Genomic DNA, 12,317 nt, shown 5'->3' on the forward strand with positions numbered 1-12,317 from the left:
GATGCCTCTCAGGCAGAGGGTGTGAGAAGTCCTGGTGCTTTTCTAAGATTTCCTGTCAGAAGCTGTATATATATTGATGGGTCACACGGTGTCTGACTAGACTCTGGTATTTGTCCTTGGGATCCTCATCTTTTTGGATGACTAAAATGGGCCAAAAGAGTATTGTTCCTTTGCAGTCTAAGACCCTCATCTCTTCAGTGAAGGCTGGGTATCTGGCCTTCCCCCAGGTCAAGTGACCCCTACAAGACAGAGTCTGGGAGAACCTGTCCCTCAGTTGAGGATCATCCAGAGCAAAACTTTATTCGTAAAATTGCTTCCAACCACCAGCTCTCTCCCTCTTGCTTTTCTCCGCCTCCAATACAGACTGTGTGTGTGTAGAAAACACATTCACTTGATTATCAGTGGGGGCCAAACAGGGTTTAGAATGGGATATGTCCCAAACACATCAGAGGCTCTGGAGTCAAATTCTCTGACACTTGCAGGACGGCTGCTTTGGTTCCTGGTGCTGCAGGCCCTGGGGCCCACAGCTCTAGCAGACAGAACCCTGCTGCAGAGGAGGAGGGGCAGCTGGAGGGGGTATTGCACTCGGCACCCTTGCACTCTCTAAAAGGGAAAACAGTTAAGAAAAAAAAAGTCCACACCAACAAAGAAAAATCTTGTCAGAGAAGACTCAGATATTCCTGTTAATTAGGAAAAGCTTTCCCTTGGATGATGCTGGTGAAAGGAGGGTTGAGGGGATTCAGAGATGTGCCATGAGCCTCAGGGATCAGCCAGCTGAAGCAGAGCTGTGCTCCTGCGGCCTGAATGCTCCCTAGGGGCCTTCCCTCTTTAGAAGTAGCTGCCCAGTGCTCTGTGCTAAGTGGACTAACTCCAGGCTGAGAAAAGCCTGCTAAGCCCCTTACCACTGCAATTCCCAAATCTCAGGGAAATGCCATAGTCCTCAAGTTGGTGCTATGTTTCATCTCATTGCATAATACTACACCATTCTTTGTGTGTAGCGACTCTTCTATATATATACATCGGGAGGCAACATATGGCTCTCCCCACCCCCACCTGTCAAAACTGTGACTATATCACTTCTGACGACCAGAAGGAAGCTGCTAGGCTGGGCCAGGATTCTAAATGCTGCGGAGGTAAGTCAGAGCCATGAAAAGTTGCACCATATGCTTTGGGGTTGCCAGCTGCTTATGTGCATGGAGACTGGGTTTAGTGCCAGTCTGCTAAACCCAGGGGCGGCACACTCCTCGCTGCGGTATGCACCAGGTGAGGGTCTGGGGTGCCACTTTTTCTCTCCCTGGAGGAGGATCTGCTGGGGACCACAGCTCTCCAAGAAGGGACCCACAAGGAAAACAGGCTCCCCCAAAACCTGCCCTTGATAACATCAGGCCTGGCCAAATAGTATTTCTTTAAAAAAAAATTTTTTTTTGGTTTCATTTTATTGGATCAAGATTAAGAAAGCGCCAGCGTCTTAGAGAAGGAAAGCGAACGCCGCCGGGCACGCCAGCCTGGTGAGGGTCCCTGGAGCGGCGAGGCGCGCGGTCTACCTGGAGGCGCTGGTCTCGGCCAGGCGGTTGTTCATGATGCCCAGCGCGCCCACGCCGCCCGAGAAGCCGTTCTGGCGCGTGTTGACGCACACACTGCGCGGGTAGCCGTTGGCTGTCTCGGACAGCTGCTTCTGCAGCAGCGCCAGCGACACTTTGTTGGAGGCTGTGAGGTCGCGCATGGAGATGAGCTCGCCCGATAGGCGGCGGCCCTCGGCATCGCTGTCGCGGGCCGCTGGGTCTGCGCCGAGCGCGGCCAGGCGGCGGCGCAGCCGGGAGCCCGGGGTGATGGCGTTGCGCCGGGCCAGGGGCGCGCCGGGCGCTGGGCAGCAGCGTGCGCAGCAGCGGCAGCTCAGCTTGCGCAGCATCCAGTTGAGCACCTGCTTGATGAGGATGGAGATGACATTGAAGAGCGAGTAAATGCAGCACACGCCGAGCAGGATGAAGAGGAAGTTGCCCAGGCGGTAGAGCCCCTGGTTCCGGTAGGCGGCGTGCTGGCTGCTCACCAGGTCCCCGAAGCCGATGGTGCTGAAGGTGACGAAGCAGAAGTAGAGCGAGTCCATGTAGTCCCACCCCTCCACGCTGGTGTACATGGCCGAGGCGCAGCAAGACAGCAGCACGGCGAACAGGCCTAGGATCAGCAGCACGTGGTACACCGAGGGCTTCCAGCCCGCCAGGCAGTCGGCCTCCGATAGTGCAGAGCCACGACGGAAGGTGGCGGGCAGTAGGCCACTGCGGCGCAGCTGGCGCTCCCGGCAGGCGCGCATGATGAAGCCAGCAGGGAGATGATGCGCTCCAGGAAGAGGTTGAAGAACAAGATGGTCCCAGCACAACCGAACAGCCCGTAGGCGATGAGGAAGGCCTTCCCACCCACTGTTGCTGGGGTGGTCATGCCGAAACCTGTGGAGACAGAGCAGGGGTCACGAGGTCCTGGCTGGGCAGGTGGTCTCCAGCCGGCCCCGGGGTTGGGGGGAGCAGGCCTATGCAGGTGCTGATATGGCTTCTATCCTGAGTGGCATCACTCAGGTGGAGGGGAAACAGTACGTAGACATTTGTCTCCCTTGGTGGCACTAGACATGGTTCCTAAATCTGGGCAGCCCCTAAACTGATGGAGGAGCCCTGACTCCTCGTCCTGGGGACCTACCAATCAGTATGAGAGAGGCAGGATAGTCATTGGGAAGGACCCATCAGGACATGCAAAACAGAACAGCTGCCCTGGTGCAAACCACTGAGATACCCACAAACCAAACAAATGTCACCAGCTCTCCCATCCCCGAAATCGTTTTTAGGTACCAATGGCACACCTGGGCCTTGTTAGGACAGAATCCTTTGAAGGCTTCATTTTATCTGGGATTGCTGGGTAGAGGGTGTTCAGTCCAGATAGCTATATTGGATGGTCTCTGAAAAGGGGTTTATGAAACTGACAAAAGAACTGTTTGAGAATGAGTCCTCAACCTTCAGAGAGTGAGCGTGGCTCCGCCATTGGATATCAGCTCCTTCTCACCCAAGGACCACCCTTGATCACACATGTAGCCAAGGGAAAGGTTTTGGCCTAGCTGGGTCCTGCACTGCCATGTGTCTGGGGTCCTTTTGTCCTGGGAGGTCTGCAATGTGCCTGGGCAGCTGCTTAGTGCTTTGAACTCATAATTAAGTCCTAACTTACTCATTTGTTCAAAGCACTGTGTTTAAGGGAGATTCTTTATCAATTGATTTCTGCAGAAAATTTGGCTTCCCACCAGGATGCTTGGCCCATGCCATCCAGGGCAGTGCAGAGAGGCAGCTCTGCTCCTCCATCTTGTGCTCTCAGCCAGCTGTCGGCTGTGATGTCTTTGTAGGACCTATGTTTGCCTGATTCTGGTTATGGGAGAGGATGTGATCCCTTAGCATGAGGATCTACTGCTGCTTTGAGTTGAAAATGCATCACCTGAGTGGCACAATAGCACCTATCAACACCTCTGCAGCAGAAGTTCAGCGGCATCGTGGCTAATACATGCCCAATGTCAGGAGGTCTACCTATGCACTGTTTGTGGAGTCGGGCCAATTCTGGGAAAGGAGTGGCTTACTATTCCCCTAAAAATCCAGAGAAAAGTTTTTTTTTTTTTTCCAGGATAATCCCTTAACCTTGTATGCTAATCATTTTTTTAGATTTCCTACAGGAAATGCCCAATTTCCTGGCATGGCCTTCATCTTATGCTTACTGACTCAAGTTAGGAGAAAATCTTAAAATGATACTTCTTTTGAGAAAGATAGATTATGTCCTTAGATTCAGAATTTGGCCATAAGAGTGTGAAAAAAAAAAAAAACCTAACAAATTAGCAGTGTAACCAGGAACCTGATAAGGAGTTTTGCTATACTTTAAAGCCAAAGTCAAGTTCTTGAATTCATACAGAAGTCATCTCTGAATCAATATGACTATATGTGGAGTGGGAGTGTTTGTGTTTGTGTGTGTATGTGTGTGCATGTGTGTATACTTATAAAAAGTCCTAGATTGATAACCTGCAGCCTAACTAATTTATGGTCTATTCATACAAGGAAATACTATATATCAACGAAAAAGCATAAACCACTGCTACTTGCAACAACATGAATGAATCTCACAAAAGAATGTTAAACAAAAGGAGCTGAACACAAGAGAATTATTCCATTTATATAAAAATTAAAACTAGGCAAAACCGATCTACAATATTTTTTGAGGGGTGGAATCTTGGCTGGTAAAATTATAAGGGAAAGCAAGGAAGTGATTTTGATAAAGTCAGAATTGGGGTGGCAGGGTGTGGTGACTAGAAGGGAACTTATGGGGTGTCTGGGGTGCTGAAAATGTTCTGTTGATTTGGTAGTTTCATGGGTGTTGTGTAATAATTTGTCAAACTATGTATAAGTTTTTTGTACTCTCATAATAAGAAAAATGTCAAAATGCCTAGACTGTTAGAGCTGTGAGGGACCTTAATTCTGATCTCCTACTCAACTGTACAGGCGAGGGAGTAGGGGCAGAGGGGACATGACGTACAGCTTGTGGGAGACAGATGCCATGCACGTGTCCTGGCTTCTAGCCTGGTGCTTAGAACATCATACACAACACTGCTGCTACTCATGAAGGGAAAACAATACTGCTAGTAGGGGGATCACTTGGCTAAGTGATCAAAAATCCTGAGCATGGAATATAAATACTGTGCTTAAGAGAATACTGAATGGGATTTCCTTATTCTTTAAAATTTTCATCTAAAGTCTTAAAGCTAAGAGTGACATGTGATACGTTAGCCCTCATTCTAAAGAGAAGTTCTAGGTACATCTATGTTGGATCTGTTAAAACAGCAAAATTGGTCTGGTGACCAGTAGCCCCACCACCCACTTCCAGGCTAGAAATTATCCAAGGATAATAGGAGATGGTCTTGAAGTAGGAGGGAGTGTTGTGGCATTCCCAGGTCAAGAGATGATGGGGGGAGGTGATTGAGAGGCCCTCAGGCTGTAGCAAGTGTGGCCTGGCAGCTCACTTCCTGGTGGATGCTGGCTGAGCTGTGGACACTCAAAGGCTCATCCAGGAGCACTGGAGTGGAACATGGTGGGAGAGCCAGAGGTGTCTCCTGGAGTCTGAAGCTGTGCAGGAGAGCTCTCTGGGCCAGAGGCTGACCGGAGCAGCCCACACAGACAGGGGCGGGAAGAGGGCAGCAGTTGGGGCAGTCTTTGCTCCTAGGGCATCCTGAGTCAAGGATGTGTGTGAGTGACACGTGTCAAATGGACTCTGCAGAAGGCAGCCAGAGCTGAAGAGACTCCCCAGGAGGGCTGCTGTGTGATCAAGGGGGCCTGAGGGGCGGAGGGCGGGAGACAGCATGCGAGGTAGTCACAGGAAGCACTGCCCACTCAGGGAAAGATGTAGGGCAGTGGTCCCTGTGTAGGGGGGTGGTCTCCAAAGACCATATGGGCTTCATGAATGGGTCTATCTGTCTTAACAGTGGGCATCTTGGTGCCACCAGCAAAAGGATGATAGTGGCACCAGTGATGTAAGACCAAGAACAAGCAAACAGATGACCCCTCCCACACTGCAGGTCCCCAAGCCAGGGGCCAAGCCAGAGCTGAGGGAGAGACTGAGCTTTGATTAGAAGTGAATTTGAAGATTAGATTTAGATTGGAGTGGACATCTGAGAATAAGTCTCATTTTAAAAACTGCTGGTATTTAAAATTATTGGAAAAACTCTAGCATCTATCTAAGATATTATTAACGAATCCAAAGGGGAGTTCTTTAAAACCATAGATGAAGACAAAGCCATTTCCTGTGTCAGCCCATTTAATAAACTGGTTCCACCTGGACTCACTCTCGCTGTGGTGAAGGCCCCCCTCTCTCAGTGCCAGCCCCACAGGCCTCACCCTGCTCCCTGTCTGCAACCCATAAGGAAGGCACGCCCCTGATTATCAGACGAGGGGTCGAGGGGCCAAGTAGCTGCCATGACCCCACAGCCCAGAAATGGTGGAGCTGAGACTGAAACCATGGTCGGCTGGTGTCTAATATCTGCCCTTTTCACGACCCTAGACTGTCTTCTGAGAGCACCACGGGCCTCCATTCTTCTTAGAGACCCGAACTGCAGTCCTCCAGGCCTGGCAGCAGGAGATCACTCTTACACAGGGAGAGTGGTTGACCCTCAGTCACAACTCCTGTCCCCAAGAGTCCTCCCTCTTCTGGTGGCTCTTTCCACTGATCATTGCTGGGGAGAGGGACCACTGCTCATCAATTTTCCCACCAAGGCAGACTCACCCCCCTTCCCTTGGCACAGCTGAGACAGCAGGGCTATTCAAACCAGACTCACCCCAGGGCTTGAGGACAGCAGGAGGAATGAGGCACAGAGGGGACCACTGCTTCCAGCTGACAGTCCAGCTGGTTGCTCCCAGACTGGGGACTCATCTGCCCTGTGGGTTTCTCACAAGACAGGCCCTGCCTGACCTACCCCCGAGTCAAAGGCCATCTCCACTTTGAGGAGCATCCTCAGATTCCTCCAGACCCCTCCATGTCTGGACTCCTGGCTTCTGCCCCAGCACCCCCTTTAGAGTCTGGATTTCTTGCCGAGGACCTGCCTCTTCCCAGGTGATGGAACCCAGAATGAGACCCATTTCTCCACCGACCCTTCTCCTTCCCCACAGGGCTGTGGCCTTTGCTGAGGCTTCTACATGATGCCACCACCAGGTGTGCAGCCAGAAGACCAGCATCCACCTCTCATTCTTTTGTCCAGCAGACACTTACCAAGGACCTGGTTTGGCAGGCCTTGTGCTAGGCTCAGGGACACAGAAGAAAACCAGACAGATAACGTCCCTGCCCTCACAGAGTATATAGGCTGCCTTCTTTGAGATTTTGCACAGATCCCTACCCATCTTCTGCTGGTAGCTCACCCCTGGGCCACGTACAGCTTTTCCCTGCCACCCCCACATAGAGGCTGGGCCAGAATTTGTCCTGAGGTTTCCCCATGGCCATGACTGCAGGCCCAAAACGACACCAAATGCTTGACTAGCTGTGGCACTATTTGCCCAGAATGACGGGCAGGTCAAGAGGTTCTCTGAGAGCACAGAGGGCACCCAAGGCAAAAGTCCCTCTCACTGCCTCGATTCCAGAGATCTGGCTCCTGTGTCCACTTCACCTCCCTGTGCCTTCCTCCAGACCCTACTGTCAGCTCAGCTCCAGAGACAGGGTGGAGGGGGCATAGTCTACCCTCCTTCCTCATCGACTGGACCAAGAGGCTCAGAGCTCTGGGGGCACTGAGGCCCCGGGTCAGGCCTCTTGCTGAGGGAGGGCGGTAGGGTCCACGCCTGGTGCTGTAGCCTAGCCAGATGCTTCCCAGAATGGAAGAACAGTCCCCTAAGCGCTGGCAATCTGCGGGGAGCCAGGCTGACTCTGCAGAGGGGCCTGGAATTTTCAAACAGAGAAAAGGCATACCCAGCCATCCCGCAAATTATCCCCCTACCCCACTCACACCCTGCAGAGGTGTAATCTGTCCCCGGGTCTGCACCAAGCCTGCTATTTTGTTTATGCCACAATTGATCTGCCATCCCAGTTTGCAAAAAGCAGACACTTGGGGGCTTTATTATGCCACTTTGACAAAAGCTGTGAAGCTCATTCCCACAGCCTGTCTGGTGCCGCCTTTGCAAATGGGGCCCTAGTGACAGGGCCTCTGGAGTTCAGCTCAGAGAGCCTGGAAGCCAGATGGGGAGGCCAGTGCTGATCTGTATCGGGCCCTGGGTGGCAGCCTCTGTGCTGGACACTGGACACATGTCCTCTCATCCAATACCCCCAACCACCTTGTCATCAACCCCAACACTGCAGGCAAGGACATAGGCCAAGAAATGTGAAGGTATTCAACAGAATTACAGTTTATAAGTGGCTGAGCTGACCCTGAAGCCCTTTCTACTGCACCAGATGGGAAGTCTGGGCTCATCACCCCGGGGGAGGGGGGGCCTTTCTCACTGGCTCTGCCGTGTCAACTTGGAGAAGGGGAAATGTAATTTATATCCAATCTGGGATACTTTGCAGAGCAAATAATTACCCCAGGACAGCATGTGTAAACCAGGGCTGATATAAGCAACTGGAATGTATGATTAAAATGCAGATTCCAAGGCAGGACCCACTTCAGAGGCTTACTTAGAGATGCCCAGGAATCTACATTTTAACAAGTGTCCCCTGATTCTAGTGCGAATGGGCTAAAGCCCTTCTTTTAAGAAACAATGTTATACTGTATCCCTGATGACCCTACTGGTTGGAAACTGCCTAATTTCAAATATATATATTCATATATGCACAACTGAAGTATAGTTGATTCAAATATTTTGATTTAAATTTCTTTAAAAAAATTTTCAGCTTTATTGAAGTATAGTTGATATACAAAACTGAAGGTGTTAAAAATGTACACCATGATGGTTTGTCGGTTTAAATTTCAAGTGACTTAAAACCCTTGCTGTGGACATTGCAGCTGTTTTCTTAACAACCATCACCCACATCCCCTCCCCCACAACGTATAGCAGCCAGGCTCCTTGGAGAACTGACCCAACTCCAGGGGGTGCTCCATTAGTCTAGGCCAATCAGGATAATCCAGTCTCTTACCATGATTGGCTCAAGGATGGATAGTATTTCCATGGCTACAGAGATTGGCTCAGGAATGGGCATATGGTCCCATTCAGGCTAATCAGATGGGAGAAGAGTTTCCCTGATAGTTTCTGGGTTAAATGCCTCTCACTTTTAAAAGAGAACTGCCCTGGGTGTGGAGGGAGCAGGAGGTGGCCCCAGGAGTGGTTGGTGGCCATCTGCAGCCATGAGGAGCCAGCCTTAGATGAAGCTGACACAGCAGAAGTCTGAGTCAAGGTATCCTGAAAGAAATGAGTTCTTGATGACCCTAATGAGCTGTCAAATCAACCTGGCTAGGCTGCCTGATCTACCCTTGGACTTCCAGTTGCATGAGCCCATAAATCCCTTATCCTGCTTAAGGCTTCTGTGACATGCAACCACACTTCAACAGGTGCTGATGGTTAAAGGCCTGATTAAACATCCCAGGGTCAAGGAAATAGTACCAGACATGAACTCAAAGCTTTTACTTTGGTTGTAGCCTCTATCAGCCAAGTGATTGAAGCAAGTCATTTTCACTAACTCCTCTGAGCCTGGATTTCTTCATCTGTAAGATGTCAACCACCTGGTGTGAACCCTCTTCGTAAATTGTAATACAACCTTCCAAAGTGTGTTCCTCAAGATAAGATGGTAAGTAGATAATGGGAGGTGGGGGGAATTCCCATGATTTAAAAAAAAAAGTTAAAGTGAAACAGGTTTACTTACTGCAGGACTTTTCAGAGTGCTCATTGAGTTGATATGATTTATGAATCTAAGAGGGCTATGCTAACCTTATTCAGTATTCCCCAAACTAATTTGACCATTGAATGTATTTAATTACCTCAGGTGACTTGAGTATTTCAAAGAGTAGTCTTTGGGAAATGCTGTTCTCTACCCTCATGAAGAATTAAGGATGAGACATTTAAAAACATTCACAAGGATTTCCCATGTTTTAAACAAGTCACTGTGACGCCGCAATGCCTAGAAAAGGTCCTGACAGGTAGAATGTGCTGGGCCAAGTTTGCTGAGCGAATGAATAAGCCATTTCTCTACTAGTTTGGAGCAGTGATTCTAGAACTTGATTATCTAGGAACCACCTAGGGATGTTGTTAGAGTCTGGGGTGGGGCTTACAATTCTACAGTTCCCAGGTGAGGCCACTGAAGCTGATCAGTGAATATTATTTTAAGTACCAAGCACAGATGACTTTTAGCATTAATTACTTTTGTGGCCTGCCTCCACAATGAGATTGGGAACCCCTGTGAGTAGGGACCAAATCATGTTGGCTGTTTGGAACTGGGATGCTGAGGTTTGAATCCTAGGTCTACTACTTGCTAGTTGTGTGTCTTTGAACAAATTAATTAATCTTGCTGTGCTTCAATTATCTCATCTATAAAGTGGAGATGATAATATACCTTCCATAATTTTTGTATTAAATTGAGTCAATATATGCAAAACACTTAGAACAGTGCCAAGCACTTAAATGAGTCCTTAATAAAAGCTAGTTGTTATTCAGCTTCTATTCTCTACAGTGAACCAGGGAATTATGTATAAAGTAGGCACTGAGAATTACTTGTTGACTGAATAACTGAAAGTAAACATTTCAAGAACTTTTCAAAGATGAGAGTTAAATATCAGAGAGAGTGAAAAAGGTGAGATGTGGGGTCAGTGGACAGAGGAGGGGAACGGACCCATTAGGACTCATCAGATAAAATACAGGACTCCTGGATAAATGTGGAATTTCAGATAAACAATTTTGTTTAGTGTAAGTAGATCTCAAACATTGTGTGGGAAATATTTATGCTAAAAATGATTTGTTGTTTTTCTGAAATTCATATTTAACTGGTAGCCCTGTATTTTTATTTGCCAAGTCTGGCAACTCTACCCATGGCCCGACTTGTCTGCATGGCACACTCCTCTGGGAAGCCTCTCCCAACATCCCCATCTCCTGTGATGCTTTCTGACTGGCTGGAGGAGGGATTAACAGGCTTACTTCAATAGTCAAGGAGCCTAAAGCTCTCACAAGTGCCTCTCCCTCTACAGAGAATAGTGGGAGATGTAAGGTGGGCTGTGGGGCAGAGGGTGGGGCTGCCTTCAGGCAGCTCTGTGGTTGGAGCAGAGACACTGACTCTTGGGGAGAAGGAGGGAAGCTTCTGGAGAGGTGAGAGGTGTAAACTGCAACAAGATCAGTCACGTTGCTGGATGCCAGGCCCGGATGCTGGAGAAGCTTCTAGAGGTGCCAGGTGAAACTTTCACTCCGACAGAGCTCCTGCAAGTTCAGCCTGAGTACCATAAGGTGGAGATTCTAGCGTGAATGGGCTAAAACCTGTCCTGCCACAGGTTCACCTGCTCCATTGGCAAGAGTCTTGAAGGGTGAGTGGGATTTTGAAAGGGAGGAGGTAGAGGCTTGGGGTTGAGAAATGTGTGCTCCACTGGGAGCATGCTGTGCACAGGCCAAGGTGAGGGGCTGGGTGTGTGTGACAGGTTTGGGCTGCCTGGCTCCCCCTGGAGCTTGGTGTTTGGCTCACAGACAATGCTAGTAACTTGCTGATGGAGCTGGTGAACCTGTGGCAGGAGGACAAGATCTTGTAGAAATTTACAAGCTCTGGAAACGTCAAGCTGCAGGCGATAAATTCAGTGAATCTTCCTCCCTGTAGGCTTGGCAAGGGCCAACATCAGCTTTCTTGGAGTTGAGAGCAGGTGCTGTGGCGTCAGGCTCTGGCGCCTCCACTTGCTAACGGGGCGATGAGGACACTGTACTGCTCCCTCTAAAAATGGCCTGATGCCCGCCCACCTCTGAAGGTTGTTGTGAGGAGTAAATAAGGAGGTGGTTCCCACGTGCCTCCCACAGCACCTAGAACACGGCAAGTGCTCAAGGAGCAGCAAGCTTAACTGGGAAACACCGCGAGCGAGGCCTGGCCCTTACATCACAGCTGAAGAGCCTCAGGTGAAGCACGGCCTGGGCGAACCATGACTAGGAATTTTGGTGGCAAGGAAAAGCCCCCAGGAACACTCAAGATGACTCCACCACTAACTTGCTGTCCCTTCACTTCGCCAGGCCTCCGTGCCCTCAGAGTCCCAGGTGAGTGGCAGCACCCCCTCTGTGCTAGCTTCAGGCTCTGGCCCCTGTACTGGGTGGGAGGCACCACCTTCTCCATCCCAAGATTGAGTGTGGCAGTGGGGCAGGACACTGGAGAGTGGGGCTGTTGTGGGGAAGCTGAGGCTGTGGGCTGCTCCATTTGCCTGCTCGGGAGGATTTGTCTAAATTGTAAAGCAGATGGACAGACAGCTCCCTGAGGGCCGTGGCACTGGGTGCCTTCTCTCCATGGGCATAGCAGGGCTGGGCTCGTGCTAGGTGCTTCCTGACTCAGGACAAACCCAGAACACAGAAAAACGCAGGTCACAGGGATAAAGCGGGCCCTCCTCATTCTCCTGTTTGCTTTGCTCTTGACTTGTTCTTTGGGGGCCTTTGGGATGACCTTTGTTTGCTGAGAGCAGGAGGCGGGGTAGGGATGGCTGAGAGTGCTGGCCAGTGTGGGGAGTGGGGTTGGAAAAGAAGGCTGAACCCCACAGACTGCAGGCCAGTGGTTTTTTAACATTAGGAAAGTTTCGGTAATCTGGGAGTCATGGGCAAGCGACCTCGAGAACTGCTTTGAACCTCAGTGCTGTTTTCATTGCCGGTGGGGCTGATTGATCCTGCACT

The 12,317-nt window shown here is 50.0% G+C and overlaps 2 protein-coding genes and 1 long non-coding RNA gene across 3 annotated transcripts in view; 2 read left to right on the forward strand and 1 right to left on the reverse strand.

Moving 5' to 3' along the window:
- The window catches only part of MSH2 (mutS homolog 2), an 82,533-nt gene extending 76,737 nt beyond the window's left edge, over nt 1–5,796 (forward strand). The window contains exons 14-15 of the mRNA XM_032497478.1: nt 4,088–4,097; nt 5,775–5,796. The gene's annotated coding sequence lies outside the window, so the exon portion shown is untranslated. The remainder of the gene's footprint in view (nt 1–4,087; nt 4,098–5,774) is intronic.
- Nucleotides 1,402–12,317, reverse strand: part of KCNK12 (potassium two pore domain channel subfamily K member 12) — a 44,681-nt gene continuing 33,765 nt past the window's right edge. The window contains 2 exon segments of the mRNA XM_032497480.1: nt 1,402–2,313; nt 2,316–2,441. Coding sequence (XP_032353371.1) covers nt 1,541–2,313; nt 2,316–2,441 — 899 coding nt within the window. The 3' untranslated portion in view covers nt 1,402–1,540.
- Nucleotides 9,019–12,317, forward strand: part of LOC116668973 — a 56,628-nt gene continuing 53,329 nt past the window's right edge. The window contains exons 1-2 of the long non-coding RNA XR_004326316.1: nt 9,019–9,267; nt 11,272–11,696. This is a non-coding gene — a long non-coding RNA (uncharacterized LOC116668973). The remainder of the gene's footprint in view (nt 9,268–11,271; nt 11,697–12,317) is intronic.

Source organism: Camelus ferus, chromosome 15 (assembly GCF_009834535.1).
Source record: "Camelus ferus isolate YT-003-E chromosome 15, BCGSAC_Cfer_1.0, whole genome shotgun sequence".
Lineage (NCBI taxonomy): Eukaryota > Metazoa > Chordata > Mammalia > Artiodactyla > Camelidae > Camelus > Camelus ferus.